The sequence below is a fragment of the Lissotriton helveticus genome, chromosome 3_2, assembly GCF_964261635.1.
Source record: "Lissotriton helveticus chromosome 3_2, aLisHel1.1, whole genome shotgun sequence".
Taxonomy (NCBI): Eukaryota; Metazoa; Chordata; class Amphibia; order Caudata; family Salamandridae; genus Lissotriton; species Lissotriton helveticus.
The window spans coordinates 287,296,782-287,316,525 of record NC_136062.1 but is presented as its reverse complement, the minus strand read 5'-3'; the positions used below and the strand labels follow the sequence as shown (position 1 = coordinate 287,316,525).

General features: G+C 43.7%; 1 protein-coding gene across 2 annotated transcripts in view; it reads left to right on the top strand.

Moving 5' to 3' along the window:
• Window positions 1-19,744, top strand: part of SCAPER (S-phase cyclin A associated protein in the ER) — a 3,246,499-nt gene that overhangs the window by 1,048,705 nt on the left and 2,178,050 nt on the right. For both annotated transcript variants that reach the window (XM_078685236.1, XM_078685237.1), the window contains exon 16: window positions 12,957-13,112. In XM_078685236.1, the coding sequence (XP_078541362.1) occupies window positions 12,957-13,112 (156 nt within the window). The remainder of the gene's footprint in view (window positions 1-12,956; window positions 13,113-19,744) is intronic.

Below are 19,744 nucleotides of genomic sequence, written 5' to 3'. Positions count from 1 at the left end.
AAAGAAATGGTTCGAATCACAAGGCGCTTGAAATAAGCTCTGATTTGGTGGAGAATTCCAAAACCCCTAAATTCAGGTCTTTCTTTTCTACCAGTAACTGAAAGGTTGTAGCTCACCATGGATGTGTCCATGGACGAATAAGGAGCCCACCTGCAAGAGCTTTCTACCATAGGCATTTGGTCAGATGCAGAGAAAAAGCTCCATAGCAATGTCTTCGAACTCCGAGCATTAAGATTTGGCTTCCAAGAATCCCTCACAGATTGGCAGGTCAGCCCATCCTGATCAGAACAGACAACACAACATCCATGTTCTACATAGCCAAGCAGGAAAGGACAAGGTCCAAGATCCTATCAGAAGAAGCTCAGCTGCTGCTGTGGAACTGGGACATTTCTCACTGGATAGACATTGCTGTGAAACATCTGCCAGGCTGGTGCGCTCAGAAGGAAAATGACAGATTCTCACGAATGGGAATTTGAACAGACACAGGTGGATGAAATTTTTAATCAGTGGGGTCACCGCACAATCGGTCTGTTTGCCACTCCAAACAACAAAAATGGCATCCAGGGACGATGGGCAATGCTCTTTCGATCAGTTGAAGAAGACAAAGAAAGACCATTGCAATCTGATCCTCATTGCTCCAGCGTGGCCTCGCCGGTACAGGGACAGTTAGCTGCTGCAGGAGGCAGTACGTCCAGCCACTCCTTTGAAGGTGCATTCCTGGATATTGCCCAGACATCAAGAAGAGATTCTTCATCATGATCCTAAGTCGCAGAATTTGACAGCATAGTACCTGACCACCTAGAATTTGTCCTTTTGGATCTCCCACAAGAGTGTAAACAGTTTATGGGGTAGGCTCGTGCTTAAGTGACAAATAAGTCTTACAATGCTAAGTGGAAGCGTTTCTGTGTCTGGTGCAGGAATAATGGTCAGCTACCACTTAGACTACTGGTCTCAAATATTCTTCAGTCGGGGTCCATCTGGCTGTAGTCACCAGATTTTGGAATGACAGTTCGACGTCTACTCTGTTTTTCCAAAGGATCATTTAACAATTTATTAAAGGTCTATTTAGAGCTTTTCCACATCTTCAACATCCTCCAGTTCCATGGCAGCGTAATACAGTCCTATGACATTACCTCCTTTTGAGTTGGTACATTGAGTGGACTAAGAAATGTGTTTAATGAAAGACCGCTCTTCTGTTGGCTCTGACATCCACTGGGAGAGTGGGGGAGATTCAGGCATTCACCATCAGAGAACCCTTTGTCCTGTGCAGTAAGTACAAATACTTTGAACCAGCCCTAAATTCTTTCCTAACTGACCTCTATTTGAATGAGCCTGTCATTCTTAAATCCTTCTTTCCCAATCTATCCCCAACAGCAAAAAGATCATTGCATTCTTTAGGTTTGCATGAATGTCTCAAATTCTCTATAGACAAAGCAGAGGACATACGCATATCAGACCAGCTATTTGTACAATTGTATTAACCACGTTAAAGTTCAAGCCCTTTTAAATAGGGGATAGCTCTTTGACTCTCAGCATGTATTGCTTTCTGTCATGCAAAAGCCAAGGGTCCTCTTCAGGGAAGAGTGAGGGTGCATTCCACCTGGGGCATGGCTTCAAATGCAGCACTCTATGTTCGGGTGCCCTTGAAAGATATCTGCTGTGCAGCCAGCTGGAATAGCAGGCATACGTTTACGAAGCATTACTGCCTTTACGTAGAGGCTGTAGCAGCAGTGGGACAGGAAGCCCTGAGAAACCTGTTCATTAAAGGTGATGCTACTTCCCGCTTTGTTCTATTCTATAATGTGTACTGTTTGCTATTCTGATTCAAGCATGTGACTATATAAAAGATCCAATGTTGGAGGAGAAAATATTTGCTTGCTTGTAACTCCAGTTCTCCAGCATTTGTATCTTTTATATATTCACTTGCGACCCTCCCTTCTCCTTGGTTAGAGGATCATTGTATTCTATTCTCACAGATGTGCTTTGAAATTTGAGCTGTGGTGGCCTCTGGGAGGGGGGGGGGGTAGCAGTGCTTAAGCTTCCACCTCATTGGCTGACATTTGGGTTCTTTCAAATTAGTTGGATGGGTTACTAAACATACTATGTTGTTTCAGACCAAGTGGTGTTTTATATATGCTGTATGTTATTGTGCCAGTGATTCCCAGCCTGACCACAGGGAATGATTCAAGCATGTGAATATATAAAAGATCCCAATGTTGGAGAACTGGAGTTACAGGTAAGTAATTCGTTTCTTTTTACACAAATTAGTGCTGCAGACTGGTGCTTTCTTTAAGAGAAAGGTGGTATCTTCCTTCTATGTAGGCTAGTCCATCTCTCTCTGCCTTCCTCGCCCACTCTTAACTCCTCTAAGGAGAACAGGCTTGACCGACTGGACCCTAGAAGAGCTCTTAACTTCTACATAGACCGCACAAAGGAGCAAGGGGTTTATGATCTGTTGCTTATTTTTAGTCCATCAGAAAATGACCAGAGCCACAGTCACCAATACACTATTGGTGAGAGGTCTTTCCAATTTGGACATCTATCAGGCTTCAGCATGGGTGCCTGTTCACACCATGACCAGGCATAACTGTGTCGACAAGCAAGTCTGCTGGGAGGGCCATATTGCCCGGTCAGTCCTGGAGGGCATTCTGTTGTAAGCCCACTTCTCATACCCCCTCTACCTTTTAGAATGCACTGATTTGGTATCTCTTCAAAAAGTGAGAAATCTGCAGTTAGCAGTATACATTTGAGGGACAAATTACTTGATGGCGGAAATTCTATCTCACTGCAGATTCCTCCCTGCACTGCCACATTCTGATTCTTAGGATTGGATTTTTAGGGTTCTAAAAAGTTCGCAACCTAGATTTTTCACACTTACACACTGCAGTCTGTCATGTGGCATACGCATTTGTTGATGTGAAAGAGTTCCAAGGAAAACAGACGTCGGCATGCAGTAATGGCACCAGATATGGCTCTGTCTCATCATGTCCTAAGGACAGTACAAGATGCCACAGAGTTAATGGTGCCACCTATCGGGTCAGGGGAGCAGTTGCTTGAAAAGTTCCATATCCACCTGGTGGAAATTCAAAAGACGAGGACTCAAATGGTTAGGAATCTGCAGTTCGAATATCCAACAGAAAGTGTCTTACGAAAGGTAAGTAACGTGTTCTTCCAGAATCTGTGCTTTAGGCCAAACTAATGCCCTGGAACTGTTAGGGCCAGTAAGAGTGTGTTGAAACACGTTGGCATAACTGAGGTCCTGCATTACAGTTCCTCAGACATTCAGTTTTTATGACGCAGCCTACACGTTGTCTGGCTATGCTAAAGACATTTTGGAGAGTTTCAGAAAGTTGATCTGGGAATGCATTCCGCCCGTTGCATGCTATTGGATTTGTGGTTGTAACTCATGTTTTCTGGCTTTCCGTGTGCTGGCTTTATTTGACTTAGACTGTCTGACTTGAGTTCGTACCTCCCCATGCCAAAGCTTTGTTTACAGTATTCCTCCACTAACTCGTTTTCTATAATAAATAGGCCTTAAATCGTGTTCTTATCTCATCACATTTACTGGGCATTCAAAGACCAAGGTAAAATATCAAGCTGTGTCTTCGAGGGAGTCTGGTGTTAATTTTGCTTACTGCTGACTGCAAAGTGAGAGCGGTTAAAGGAAAGCGAAATGCAGCATACTTTGTCCATGGAGCCAGCTTGCGCTCTTTTTTAAAATTGTATTTTCAACATAGCCATCTCAAAAGGTATCTTGTTCTTTAGCTACACAAAACATTTGCTTTCATTCGTTGGGCATGAAGTTGACTATTGGCATTGTCAGGGTCGGTAGAAGCAACATTGCTAAAAACATTGGCAAAGCCAATAGATCTTGCATAGCATTTAGGGTTTCAACCTACAGTTCCATGTGGCTGTCAGAGAAGGGAGCAAGGCTAGATTCAGCTGGCTAGGCAGTACTAGGCAGAAGGAAGTAGGCATACATCTAGATGAAGACCAATAGCAGGACATTTTCGAACGTATTACTAACTTTGTCGGCCACATGGTGGCACTTTACACCAGCAAAACTACATGTGATTATACAAATGGTCCAAATACGTGCTGGAGGCAATGTGGGTATACTGCACATATAACTTATACCTCTAAATTCACTGACCTTGAAGCTTATCAGCAAGTATCATAGCAGACCCTCTTTACGGATCCCACCTTCCATTTAAAGGTATGTTAGGCCTTGTTGCCGAGTAAATTGTAAGACCCCAGGATCGACGGTGATAACTAATTGAAGCTTTTCATCTGTTTGTCATAGCATAAAACCTTTACAGCGTGAAGAAACGTGCAAATGAATGGATGAAAGTATTTCTAAAGTGCACAGCTTATGCAAGAGTGTACTAGTGCTAAAGCAAATGGCCAGAAGAGAACTTCACCCACCATACAATTTGAACAGATACGTTTTAATTGCTTCCATGGTTTTGCCAGGAATGCATCTGAGTTGGAGGGGTAGCTCATTCCATTGCTTTTCTGCTAAAACAGAGCGGGCCAAACCACCCAACTGCAGGTAGGGTGTGAACATAAGGTTCTTAGTGGGCGGTATTAATGTAGACTATTGGACAGGAATTTAGAGCCAGTCTTGTAAAAAGCTTGGTGTGCGAAGGTCAAGACTTTAAAGACGATCTTTTTCTTCACCAGTAGCCAGTGTAATGGTAATGGTAGTGTGATACTTAAGTACGTATATGAAGCTTAAACATAAAAGGCAGAGTGCCATATTCTGCACAGTTTGCAGCTGCCGTATTAGCTAATCCGGGATCCCAGAATCCCGTTAGCAGGAAATTGTGAAATTTCCTTAGCATTCTGATTGTCCAGCAGGAGGCTTTAACCACTGCCGAAATCGAGATTAAAGAAAGATAGGTGAACATAGAGGTGCACCCTCAGGCTCATAGCCACTTTTGTTGGGGCGGGTGGGATAGTGTGTAACTGCTCAGCCAGGCACCAGACCAACTGGGAAAGGAGTTAAAACCAAACAAGATAATCTGTTTTGTCAGGATTATATTGCAGGCAGTTGGTAAACCACCCTATCGACACAATGCAGGCAGAACATTCCTCCTCCGCTATCACCAAGTTGTCTTCATAAGTCAGCATAAACTGGGTATCATCTGCATAAGAGAAAACTTGAATACGGAATGATTCACTCAGAAATGCAAGCGGGAACATTTATATATGTTAAAATGTGTGGGAGTTCAGGGCTGAGCCCTGAGGTAGCACGCACTTAAACTTTTTCTCGGAAAAGAACGGCTTAAGCCACATGGCTTGTTCTTTGTATTCCAAAAAGGAACCCAGCCATTCTGAAGCCGTCCATTCCACCCCAATCGAGGCTAGGTGCTGCAAAAGTATCTCATGTGAGACTGTGTCAAATGCTGTGGAGACGTCTAATAAAATCAAAGCGGCATTGTGGACCAAATTCAAGGATAGCTTAAATTAATCAGTTATTTTCATGAGAGTGGTCTACATGCTATGGTGAGCCCTGAAGCCTGATTGTGATGGGTGAAGAAGATTGAAAGTATCCCAAAAAAAAGTAGATAATTGGGTGTTAATAATCTTCTCAAGTAACTTTAAGACCCCAGGGAGCAGGGGAAATGGGTCTAAAGGTAGACAGGATTCCTAGGCCAGTATTATTTTTTTTTAGAAAGACATGATACCATTCACCTTTTCTAAGAGTTAGGAACCATCCCTAATCGTAATGATGCAGCAAAGATTCCCAGACACTGGGGCATGGCCAAGCTGCGAATGGAGTCATAGGTGTCTTGTCGAGTCTCCGCTCCATCGCGACCCGCTATAGCTTGCCTGCTGGCTCCTGAGTTTAGCTGTGGGCATAGGACCTTGGGCCCATCTCCTGGACCCTATCAGCACCAGCTGCCGCCCTCAAAACGGATTGTGGGGCTGCCCGATGCACTTTGAGCATCTGGAGAGGGGATCGCCTCACCACCCGAGGCCGCCATCTTAGGCCTCGCGGGTGAAGCTGTGCGGAGGGACCTGCCCCCCCCCTGCCTTCATCTCCCAGCTTTAGGCCTCACCTGGCCTGGGGGGCTGGTCCTGACTGTACAGACCCTCCCAGGGCTTCTGTTGGGCGTGGAACGTGATCTGCCTGCGGTGAGGACCAGCTGGTGGTCTGTCTGGCCCAGACGCGAGCCCACTTGCTACAATCTGCATGGTTGCATCGCTGGAGCTGAGGCCCGGGGGGCGGACCCGTTTGCCTGTGGAACATGCCACCCCCGCTGTTGACATCGTGGGGTGACATTGATGGAGGGCCCCCACCCCGAACCAACCTGGAGTTCTTACCGGCGAGCGGTGCTGGGCCGGGCCGCTCCTCAGCTTCCTCACTGACACCACCTGCCACACTTGCGGTCATCGGCCTGCATCACCTGATCCGGCTGCAACCTGTTTCAAGGATATAATGAATGTCCTCTGCCTATCACAACTTACCCTGGATAATGCACACAGGGCAGGCCATATCTTCGACTGCATCTGCGTTAACTTAGAAACGCTTACAATAAAGCCCCCTACTCACGCAAACAATGTCGGATCATAAATTTAGCCCATTTGAACTTTCAGTTAAGGATAGCCTCACAGGCAAAGGTAAAGCGATAATGTCCCAACAGGGTAAACCTTGCATCCTGGGACCGGTTTCGGATTCATAATCCTCATCATCAGCCAGGCTATCTTGAATCCAGTGGCCAAGTGAGCAAGGGACTCACGTCTGAGCATACCCTGCCACACTTAGGGCGAACAAAGCGATACAAAAGGGGATGATGGACGGAGCGTTTGAGCAAATCAAACACTCACCCCCAGTCAACTGATCTGGGTTTAATCCATCACCATTCTTTAGCCCACTCAGCCACCCCATTTCAGACATGGCTATATGCAAATCAGTCTGACCCTGTGCCTCACGGGAACAGTCCAGCCCGAACTGCCAAGCCATGTCTTCCATGGACCGGAAACAAGCATCCTGGGACCGGTTTCGGATTCATAATCCTCATCAGCCAGGCTATCTTGAATCCAGTGGCCAAGTGAGCAAGGGACTCACGTCTGAGCATACCCTGCCGCACTTAGGGCAAAGAAAGCGATACAAAAGGGGATGATGGACGGAGCGTTTGAGCAAATCAAACACTCACCCCCAGTCAATGATATACGTGAAAAAAGTGTTAACAGAGTACATAAGGTCGACGTTTCGATCCCTTTTGGAAATTATTGGGATCATCATCAGGACAATGTGATTACATGCCTGAGTCAAAGGATTCCATTTACCAGTGAGGATTAGCTGGCAGTGGTGTGTACCGCGTCCGCGGTTACCCTACAGTGGAGGATCCGATTATTGCATAGATCGTCTTTCTGTTGAGCTTGCCAGAAGAAGCTAATGCTGTGAATCGTGGCCCTGCGGGATAGGGCAGATGGCGGAATCATGGAAACCCACATCGGGATGCATGCTATTCAGACGCTCCAATTCCTCAGCGCTTTGTACTAACTGGTTCATTGAAACCATTGCCACATGTGGCTAACTGCAGACACGGTTCCGCCATCTGCCCTATCCCACAGGGCCATGAAACGTCGTTGACCTTATGTACTCCATTAACACTTTTTTTAAAAACTGATGACGCTCTTCATCACAACCCCCACCATGATGACTGCAGCTCCATCCATTAAGCTCCTCTCTCTCAATGTAAAGGGGATTAACTCCCATAAAAGAGGCAACAGGTCTGGCGCTACCTACTCATACAAGATCCCAACATTATATTCCTTCAGGAAACTCACTTAGTCACCTCTGACACATGCCTCAAAACGCACCCCAAATACCCATGTTATTATTGGGCTTGCTCTTCCTCTAAATCTGTGGGGGTTGCATTACAAATGATAGCCATGCTGGGAGGGGGGACCTGCCAGATACTCCTGGACGTCAAGGGCTGTTATCTAAAGGTCTAAGTGCATCACCCAACCCCTGACCCTTCTCAATATTTATGTACCCAACCAAGCACAGGACACATTCTTGAGGACCCACTGGGCGACCTGCTAAGTGCCCTGGAAGCAGCAATTATTCTCAGGGGAAATTTCAATTTGGTATGGGATCCGGATCTAGATCGCAGCGCGCCTGCATACCAAGGCACCAGGGCTATGTTGGCGGCTCTCAGGAGGGTTATCACTGACCTGGGACTCGCCGACGCATGGAGATATCTATTCCCTGACATCAGGGACTACTACTTCTTCTCACATGTATACCGCTCATACTCGCAGATCAATTATTGCTTTCTCTCTCCCCCCCTGTTCTGCTCCTTGGAACTAGCTGAAATATTTCCGTATCCGATCAAGCCCATGTCGCTGTAACCTTCCTAGTTCCAGGTAGACCTCATGCCACTCCCATTCTCTGGCGGCTCCCACCCCAAATTCTGCGGGATCCAGTAGATTTAGCAGACATCTGCCGGGAGTTTGAGGCTTTGTTACCACAAGCGGCACCCCAGAACAGCCTAAATTCATTAAATGGGATGCCTTCAGGGCGGCCTTCTGGAGATTTATCTCTTCTATTACAATTGCCCAATCTGAAGAAGCTCGCCTTGTTGAAACAAATCTGTCTAAAGATATTAGGCCATAGAGCCTAGAAACATAAGCTGCCCTCAGCTCAAAATAAAAAGCGACTCGCTATGCTCTGGGGACAGTTGCGTCTCCATCGTACCAACAAAGCGGAGCACTCCCTTTTGTCTCTTAAACAGAAAGACACGGAGAAGGCATTTGATCAGGTGGACTGGTGCTTTCTACGCTCTGTGCTACACAATATAGGCCTAGGCCTGGTCATGATCTCTAAATTGATAGCTCCTTATGTTCGTCCATGTTTGCGAATTCGTATCAGTGGCCAACTCACGCCCCCTGTCTCTGTACACAGGGGTACCAGGCGAGGCAGTCCGCTCCTGTTTGCCCTGGCAGTGGACCCTCTGGCGATCGCAATAAGCCAATCGCCAGGCATATCGGGTACTCCCTTTGGAGGCTACGAGTTCAAGGTATCTCTCTTTGCTGACGACCTTCTTCTTTCCTTAACCAACCCCGTCTCCTCGTTGCCGTTGCTTGCCTCGCTTCTCCACTGTTCTGAAAGAGCCTCAGCTTCAAGATTAATATAGCCAAATCCCACGCCCTGCCTCTTACCCTCTTAACCCCAGAGCTGCTTCGACTACAGGCCCTGGTCCCTCTACATTGGGCCTACCACTCAATACGTTGTTTGGGTCTCAACATGACCCCCTCACTGTCTTCTTGGACCCAGACCAACTGGCCATCGTGTAGGCGCAACGTATGGGAAGACATACGCCGGTGCAAGAACCTCCCTCTTTTAAATTGACTAAAAGGTCAATTCTTTCAAAAGTGCTCTATTCATTTCAAACTCTTCCCACCCCAATACCACAGGTAGACATCAGACTCTCCAATGAGACCTAATACCTTTATATGGGGCAAAGGTCGCCCACACTTTTCAGATAAACTACTTATGCTTCTCCAAGACTGTGGAGGCCTGGCATGGCTCTATGCTTCTCCGAGACTGTGGAGGCCTGGCATGCCCTAATCTTCTAGAATATTACTGGTCATGTCACCTCGGCTACATATCAAAATCAGTCACTCACGAAAGCGAAAAACACTGGCTCCACATGGACTGCACGGTCTCCTGTAGGCCCCTGTGGGACCTAACCTGGCTCCACAAATCAGCGCGCCCCGCTGTGTGTATATAGCTCCCCTACGAAAACAGTACTTGACAGCTGTGACAATCTCGCGGTTTCTAGAGGCCTGACATCATTTCCTTCTCCCAATACCCCTATATTACGCAATCCCACCTTCCTGCCGGCCTTGCAAATTCATGCATTCCTATCGTGTTCAAAGGGCGAATGTCGCACAATCCAGAATCTATTTGAGGGGAACACCTTTAAAACTTTTGAACAATTTAAAAACTTTTTTCATATTGCAGACTCCTCAAGGTTGCAATACTACCAACTTCGTCAATGACTGCTCGCACCCAACTACATACAGGGAGCAACTAGATCACTCACCCTATTTGAAGCCCTGGTCTGGGTCTTTGAGGGCTCACTGGGATTAATCTCCCTTACGTACAAGGTATTTCGACACTCATACTAGATCCAACCCCACACATACCAGAGACCATAGAATACGGATGCTAAAGAGGTCAGTCGATAAAGCTTGGAGCGGATCTGGCGCGATATTCTACAAATTTAAAGAAGCATTCCCGACTCAGCTTACAATGGTATTACACTCCTGCCCGCCTCTAGAAGATATGCCCAAAACTCTCCCCGATATGTTGGAGATGCCAAACTGCAATAGGCGATGTTATTCACATCTGGTAGACCTGCCCCAACCTGGTGATCTTCTGGATAGAAGTCCTCAGTCACATTAATGACACAGTGGGCTTTCCCATACCAAGCTCTCTCATGGTGACCTTACTAGGCATTAGACCCTCTCTACTTGTTGCTATGACCCACTCTGACTGGCGCCTCATTGCACAGATTTTCGGGTGGCAAAACAATCTATATTCCCTATACTGGAAAAAATCCTCCCCCCACCTATCTCGACATTGTTTCTGCACATCTGGCATGTCATGGCTCTGGAATTATTAACTGCCCTCTTAATCACACAGACACTAAATTGGCCCACACTAGGGAGCCGCTTATTCAAGACTTCTCCTGCCTAGAGAAAGCTCGCTATGCCCCCCCCCCCACACCCCGGCTGCAGGCTCTGCAGCTGTTTGAGGACTTTCTCCTCTCATACACTAGAGAGGCCCCCAACACATGGTCTGATGAGGCTCCTCATCCCTAAATCTTCCACTCGACCCTCCCCCGACTGCACTCTAAGCTTATTCCTTCCCACCCACACTCCTTGTCTCTTGTTATGGTTACTTGGTTAACACAACTGTTTTTCTACTTGATTATTATCAACGAACTTCCATCATTCTTTGCAAATGTTAAGCTCGCCTCACTGGTGCACAGCTGAATCTCCTACCCAAATACACCTTATACCCACATTCTCCATATGTTATAGGTATTGTATGTTGCTTGTTCCTTGCATAAAGGTACCTGCCGAATTCCTACTCATACACCATAGCCCAACCCTTTTTGCTCTTGTAGTAAACTCCCAATGGCATAAGACTTTTTCAGTGTTTTATGCTGCCTTTGATGATCTGTTATTTGCAAAAAATGTTAATAAACCGATTTGAAAGAAAATATATTTTCAGATGTGTTGGATTTAAACTTTCCCCTATTAGCCTTGTCGGTGGGTGGAATAAAGTGCGACAGTTTACACAGATTTGGGGGCAGTTTTAGACTCGAGGCTGCGCCCATAGACTCAGTACCGTTTAACCTCATGAGGTTAGACTGAATCTTTAGAATTTTATTCTCAAAGAAAACGCCCAGCCTCAAACATAAATATGTATTTGTCCCAAGTGGGGGGGGGGGAGTTACTTTAGGATCATTTTTCTTATGTAGAACGGAATGGACCCATCTGTTTTTTTTCACCCAACCCTCATCATTCCGCAAGAGCCCATTGATCCAATCTTTTTTACAAAAGCAGGGGAAACTGTGCAAATCGATTCGGCTTTTCTTTTCCTTATTTGTGTATCAGTGCAAAGTTACAGGGATGTGGCCCATATATTTTTCTATTAGCAGGGTAACTGGGTTTTTCACCTTCACATACCCTGTGAGCGTGCTTGACACTTTAGTACTTGTTATTTTTTATTGAGCGAAATTGTAGACTGGAGGGTCTCGAGGACTAGATGACTTATATTACATTATTTTTTTAATACATTTATTTTACTGTCAGATGGATTTTCCTTTTCGACGTAAGTTGTCTTACTTTACTTTATTGTACTTTAAATTTAAGTAATTATTTCGAAAAGTCGAAGTACATGTCTATGCCGGAGCAGCAAACATTATACAGTTGTGCCCAAGAGTAGTTACATAAAGCCCTTTTGCGGTCACAAACCCAGTGATTCGCAAAATTACGGGTTTTATTACCTCAAAAGACCTTTTTTACAATATACAAAATACCTTTAATGAGTTGGAAAACTTTTTGCAACTGTGTAAAAATCGCAAATAGGAGAGAAGTTGAAAGAAGCATCGCCATCCTGTTTGAAATTCACAGAAGATGTCTTAATGGTAACATACTGCAGTTGCGGTCGAAATCCATTGATCAATTATCAATCATCAATCCCCATGTTGGGTTGGCAAAAGGCATATGGATCTACAAGGGACAGCTTCCTGTTTGACACTTGTGAATGTGGACTGTGAGTAGTAGTGCAGCTGCTTGCTCCCTCTGGTGACTTCGCTTTTATGGACACGGCCACCTTTATAAAATTGTTTTCCTTTTGGGAAACTAAAATACAGGGACGGAGGCTTAATGTCCCTTGGAGGCTTCTGTCTCTGCATTCGCAGCCAATCACAGGGAGTCATACATTGCAACCTGCCTAATTCATTTTAATTCATCCCTGTAAATGGACAATTAGTAGTGCAGCATATTAGAATGTAGAGTGCATCGCAAATTGCCCTCCTATTCGTAAAGTGTGCAAACTGCACATCCCTGGTGTTCGATTGGGAACCGCACATCAATACCAAAGTTCTCAATGTACTTGTGTAGTGCTTTGGAATGGCAAAGGGATTTCTCAGAAGTTCACCATGTCGGTTATCATTATTGATGATAACCCAACATACAGATGTTGCTAAATTATCCATTCCTTTAAATGTTTTATGACTAAGCACCATACAATGATGTACCTCCATCAGCAATGAACAACCTGTGAGTGAGACTGACTTTGTAGGAAGGGGGTTACTGGATGCAAGAATGTGTATTGTATTGGGAACTTCAAAGTTACCAAAGATATTTTGACAAATCAGGAAAAATTTAAATGAAAATCACACTCCGATTTGCCCCTGCAGGTGAATGAAATTGCATTTATAAACACACTTGAAGCTCAGAATAAACGTCACGATGTGCTGGCGAAACTAAAAGAGTATGAACAGAGACTTAATGAACTACAGGAGGATCGCCAGCGGAGACAGGAAGAAAAACAAGCCCGCGACGAAGCTGTTCAGGTGAGGACCGAACAAACAGCCCTATTCCATGAGTGTTGCTTATGCAGGTTTTTTTTAATGTGATTTTCACCGTTTAATGTAATGCATTTATTTTAAAAGTTTTTGTAGTACAATGAGGGCCCAGCAGGTATCGGTGCTGTGGATTAAATTCTCAACCTGCAATATAAAAAATATTCCAGCCCAGGGGTCCTAGAGTATTCGCAAGTAGTATGCAAGAATGACATTAAGAAGCAAACATATCTGTATCAGAAGCCTATGAGTGTTTGTAAATTAGAGCAATGCAATAACTTAACAAATATTTCTATCGCCATTGCCCTAGAGTTAAATAGATTGGGATTCATGGTTGCCCCTAGGACATACAAGAGTTGATCAGAAGAATGCAAGGCCTTTCAGAATGAAAGCACAAGCACTTAAGTCCTCATAATGTGAAGCCTGATTGATTGATCAGTGTTAACCAACCAGAGGTGGGCTGTTATGCTACGCATCAGCAAGGTGTGGGTCGATCATTGGTAGCTTTGTGGATTTGGGTAAATCGTGGCACACCACAAGTCATCCATAATGACTTGTAAGAGGGTAGATCACCAGCGATTGAGAGGTAGATGCATGATTGGGCATTGTGGAGTTATCATAGAGGTGCAGACATCTCCAAAACATTCAGAAAGAAGAATGCAGGGAAAGTAGTTAGTGAGTTGAAGGTAAGTAGAGTGGGAGCGCACAGAGGCAGTATCTGCCCCTCGAAAACATTCTATAGCATACAATCACTAGATGCAGGGGGAATACATCGGCGAAGTATCTGATTTTATGCTAGCAGTTAAGCAGTAGGTATGCCTGATGGTTCTGAATGATGTGGTTAGCAACATAGATTAGATGAAGCAAAATAGATTTAAGAAGAACACACTAAAGTGACCATCAAGCAAGTGTATGTGGTTGTAATGGTCATAAACACTGCATCTTTGAGATCATGTTTGAGTTGACTAACGGACGATTGAACACAATTTACAGTTCTGCTGCTCAGTGGTGTTGTGGTGGAATCACACATTAAAATTTGTTCCTCATCAATAGTCATAAGCACTGAATATGATATATATATATATATATATATATATTTTTGTCATACAAAAGGGGCGGCACAACCAGGATACTTTTTTAAGTCTGTTTATTAGACTTCACCCCACCAACGCGTTTCAGCCACAACTGGCCTTGCTCACGGTTGGTTAGTCCCTCTACAGTGTTGCTTTTTATATTCCCACAAATTGCCAATTATGAGGCATTGTGGGATATGTAGTTTTAAACGTGAAAATCAAACATTAAAACAAAAGAAAGACTTAGTGTGCTTTTATAATTGTTACAGTTCAAGTGACAAATCGTTCACTGTGGCTATGTTTGATTTATTATTGGGTTTGATTGTTATTGTTTGATTTTCACGTTTAAAACTACATATCCCACAATGCCTCATAATTGGCAATTTGTGGGAATATAAAAAGCAACACTGTAGAGGGACTAACCAACCGTGAGCAAGGCCAGTTGTGGCTGAAACGCGTTGGTGGGGTGAAGTCTAATAAACAGACTTAAAAAAGTATCCTGGTTGTGCCGCCCCTTTTGTATGACAAGAATCTTCAGGGTCAGGATCCGACCCCTGGGCAGAGCACACACTGCAGAGCGCTCTCGACTGGCTTGGGGATCCCTTTGGATGTCGATATATATATATATATATATATATATATATATATATATATATATATATATAGTAGGTATATATAGTTAGGATTGGCTACCATAGGAAGTCCGCAACATTCTATTGGGAATAACTTTGGCGCCGGTTGAGGAATTTGCGTGTAATTTTCCAAAATTTTGGCCAGCTCCGCTGCGCTCCTTCCCTGGAAGTTTTGGGGGGATTCGTGAAGTGGGGGCTGAGAAAAAAAGGGGGGTCCCAAAACGTGTTTTCCCCATGTTAATTTCCATAGGACGGTCTGACGAGTCTACAGCCTGAACCGCTGAACTGAATTACACCAAACTTGGGAAAATTGTAGGGACTTGTACGCAGATGTGCCTTTGCTATGTTTGGTGAAAATTGCTCCAGTGGTTTTTATGAAAATTAACTTCAAAAACACATATCTATAGCAGCTCACCCTAAGCTTACTCGTAAGCTTACCGGTACGCGTACCGTACGCGTAAGGTACGCGTACGTGCGCGTACCCCTACGTGCATGAGCTGCATGCTGATTGGCTGCCACTGTCTGTCAACACTCTAAAACAGAAATTGTGGGCAGCCATCTTGTGCCTCTGTAGAGTGAGGTACAGGAAAGCAGAAAAACAAATGTGTAGAACTCAAGAAGGGGGCCGGGTAGAAGCACCCTGACCCCCTAGGCCTGCTCAGTGGGTCCCACAAGGACCCCCAAGGCAAAAAAAATACATTTTTTTTTTTTAAAGTTGCGGGCTACGCGTACCATACGCGCACGGTACGCGTACCCCACGACTTTAAAAATATATTTTTTTTTTGCCTTGGGGGTCCTTGTGGGACCCCCTGAGCAGGCCTAGGGGGTCAGGGTGCTTCTACTCTGACCCCTTTGCGAGTTTCACACCTTTGTTTCACTGCTTTCTTGTGCCTTGGTACTAACAAGGCACAAGATGGCTGCCAACACTTCCTGGTTTGGAGTGTTGACAGACAGTGGCAGCCAATCAGCATGCCTTCCCGAGAAAGCTGCATGGTCATTGCTGTCAACATTTCTAACCAGGAAGTGTTGTCATCCATCTTGTGCTAGTGTTGACAGACAGTGACAGCCAATCAGTATGCCTTCACGAGAAAGCTGCATGCTCATTGCTGTCAACATTTCTAACCAGGAAGTGTTGTCATCCATCTTGGGTCTTAGTAGACTGAGGCACAAGAAAGCAGAAAAACAAACGTGTAGAACACAAAAAGGGGGCAGGGTAGAAACACCCTGACCCCCTAGGGCTGTTTAGGTGGTCCCACTAGGATATTAATATATTTAAACGTTATCCGCTAATAGAATTAGCATTTAAAAAACCTTTGAAATTCACTGAAAAAACCATAGGTTTCAGGCCTTATATAGTTAGGAATTAGCATTAAAAAAAGTTTGAATATATAAAAACGTTATCCGCTAATAGAATTAGAATTTAAAAAACCTTGCGAATTCACTGAAAAAAGCATAGGTTTCAGGCCTTATATAGTTAGGAATTAGCATTTTAAAAACCTTTGAAATTCACTGAAAAAAACCATAGGTTTCAGGCCTTATATAGTTGGGAATTAGCATTTAAAAAACCTTGCGAATTCACTTAAAAAAACCATAGGTTTCAGGCCTTATATAGTTAGGAATTAGCATTTAAAAAACCTTTGAAATTCACTGAAAAAACCATAGGTTTCAGGCCTTATATAGTTAGGAATTAGCATTTAAAAAACCTTGCAAATTCACTGAAAAAAAACATAGGTTAAGGCCTTATATAGTTAGGAATTAGCATTTAAAAAACCTTTGAAATTCACTGAAAAAACCATAGGTTTCAGGCGTTATATAGTTAGGAATTAGCTTTTAAAAAACCTTTGAATGTCACTGACCATGTCATGAATGATCTAATATGTGACATCATCAGCAGTGGATTGCGGGTGCGCGAAATATAGTTAGTACAACTAACTATATAGGAGCAATTTCAATGGTTTTGTATGAGTGAAATGTCCAGCTAACTATAACACCCCTAAAACTTATAGTTTTTTTGAGTGAATTTCAAAGGTTTTTTAAATGCTAATTCCTAACTATATAAGGCCTGAAACCTATGGTTTTTTCAGTGAATATATATATATGTGTGTGTATGTATGTGTATATATATATATATATATATATATATATATATATATATATATATATACACATATATATATATACACATATATCATTTTTTCACAAGCCAATGCAGACTCCCAGGAAAAAAAACAAGGCTACCCAATGCTTTGAAACCTTGTTTTTGCAAAAAATACAAAAGAACAGGAGAACAAGGAGACACATGAACTCTCTTTAATGAACAGCAGAAACATTATCCTGCAAAGAATACAGGCATTGTTATCCCATTGGCTGCATTGAAAGCTTAACAGCATAGAAAATTAAAGCAATTTCAAGCAAAAACTGGCACCGTGACTTTAAGGCAGCCATGACCCCTATTTTCCCATCATGTCTCGGGTGACAGTTAGGTAACTTGTTCTTTTTGGCTCCTTCAGTCAGGACCCTGGTTACTCAGCTCCACATTTGTTTGACTTTTCTGTCAAAAAAGTTATCCATTTTCACTGTGGCTTCTTTTATTTCGACATCTAACACCTGTTGAAGTAAGTAGTTGTCTTTTTTTTCTACCAGTTTTTGGGCTTTTTCAGTCAAAGGATACCTTCTCTGTTTGATCCTTGCCCTTCCTGTGGCAAAAAGAAAGCCAAGACAGATTCCTATTCTGTGTGTTGTTCACAAGCCCCCAAAGTATTCTGGAACATGTTGTGCGGCAATCTCACCCAAATGGGTGCCATGTCCTCAGGGTCCTCAATGCATAGCCCTCGAATGGGCCCAGCTGTATGGATATTATCTTGCGCTGCACACCCCAGATAGCACTTAACCTATTTTCAGTCAACTTTAATACAACAGTCACCGTCTTTACCGGTGAGATCACCACTTGGTACTCTTTCTAGACCTAGTTCTCCATCAAGACCCTGTTCAGTCAGCCTTGAATGTATCTCCACGTTGGCTTCACAGTGGTCGTAGATTTGTGCCACACATATTTGACTCTGAATATTCTCGAACAAATCTCCTTCAAGCATAACTCATGAGATTCAAATTCCAAGTACTCCATCTCCCAAGAGATCTCCATCACCTCAAATTTCGCCAGGCTCACCAATTCTGCCCTCTTTGACTCCTATAGAGCTTCTAAGTAGTCCTCATCTTCCGACTTGCCTTCACAGGTCTCCACAGATATCTAACTCTCCACAATGTAATCAGATCTGGAGCTCATCGGCTCCCAAATCTACATCTAAACACTTTAGGAGATTAAGAAGATCCAAATCTCCGCATAGAGGAAGGAGATCCCCATCTTGGTCAACCACCACTAGCTCATCAGTCAAAGGTTATTCACCAACTCTGACAGATACACCGCCACAAGAGTTTCTCTGATTGATCAACTGCTTACTTTTAACGATGTCTTAAAAAGAGGAACAACAAAGTTGAATATAGATATACCCATTCCTATGTCATCCTCTTTTGTAACATTTGAGACTTTACATCAAAGAACGATAGCACAGCCTTTACCACTTCTGGTTTTCAGACTCTTAGAACCTGTAGTGCAAATGTTTCTTACACCTTCATCAGTGAAGGATCCTCCATCTCGACTTCTCAAATAATGTAAGCCATCGGATCACGACCCGCTCTTTCTTGGAGCAGACCCTTCTCAAGTTGGGCAGACTTCTTTAAGGAACCTTTTTGGGTGATGGTTGTAGCTATTTTTATTTCATAAAAACTAAACAAAGTCAGAGCTGCACCACAGAAAAGCCACATGTAAATAAAATGAGCATCAAAATATTACTATCAAGTATGCCACTTCCATATAAATAACAGTGTCCATATGTTTTTCCCTTCCTTTATTGCAGCTTTGACTTTGTTTTTCTAAATTCCCTTGAGATGGGAGGCACCCTTGGACAGGGGATGCATACGGAGAAGTGCACACAAGGATATTTAACACTGTCCGACACCCAAAAAAAATTTGGTAATTGACGGTGCGGGTGCTGCTTCCTGTGCTTTGGTCCACTGTCCATATTCTAAGTTTTCAACTATTTTTATTTCATGTCTGCTGTTTTTTGGAATGGACTTGCTGTTTTATTCAGCGCCTATGACCATTAATGAGGATCCCCTGGAAGATGTATTTCTAGATGGATTTTATCATGTCATTGTAGCAGCACCAAAGAAGTACCATACTGGTGTTCCTAAATCATTCATATCTTCGAATAAAGAAAGTAAGCAAATAGATGTGCTTGGAAAAAAGATTTGGGGACCATCAATATCAAGTTTGAAGGCTGCCAGTGCTTGTGCTTTGTTTCGAAGATATTACAGATCTCTATCGGATTTGTTACATAGATTCACAAAAAAACTCCACAAAGAAGACCAACAATATTTTCAAGAAATCTTGATGGAAGGTGGCCTGGTGGCAAATCAGATCATTCATGCTGCAGCTGATACGTCCGATGTGACTGCTCATGGACATTGTCATGGAATATGTGCACTTAGATCAACTTGGCTGAGACTCACTGGTCTCAAACCAGAAGCGCAGCACCGTATTCTGAATTTGCCATTTCCAGTGAACACTCTCTTTGGGTCTCATGTGGATGACGAAATGTCCCAAATTAAAACTGAGATGTACATCTTGAAGTCTGTTGGCCCAGAAAGGTGGAGGAAATATCATAAAAGGTACAAACCCTATGATGGGAGTTATTTTCCTCAGAGAGTTAAAAACCCCTCATTGGTCTCAACAACACCGCCAACAGCAACCAAAACTGCCATATCACTTTAGAAAACCATCTAGAGATAAGACAACACAGCAGGAGTCCACATACACTGGAAAATCTGCGTTTGCTTCCTCCTTCTTTTACCCACTCCA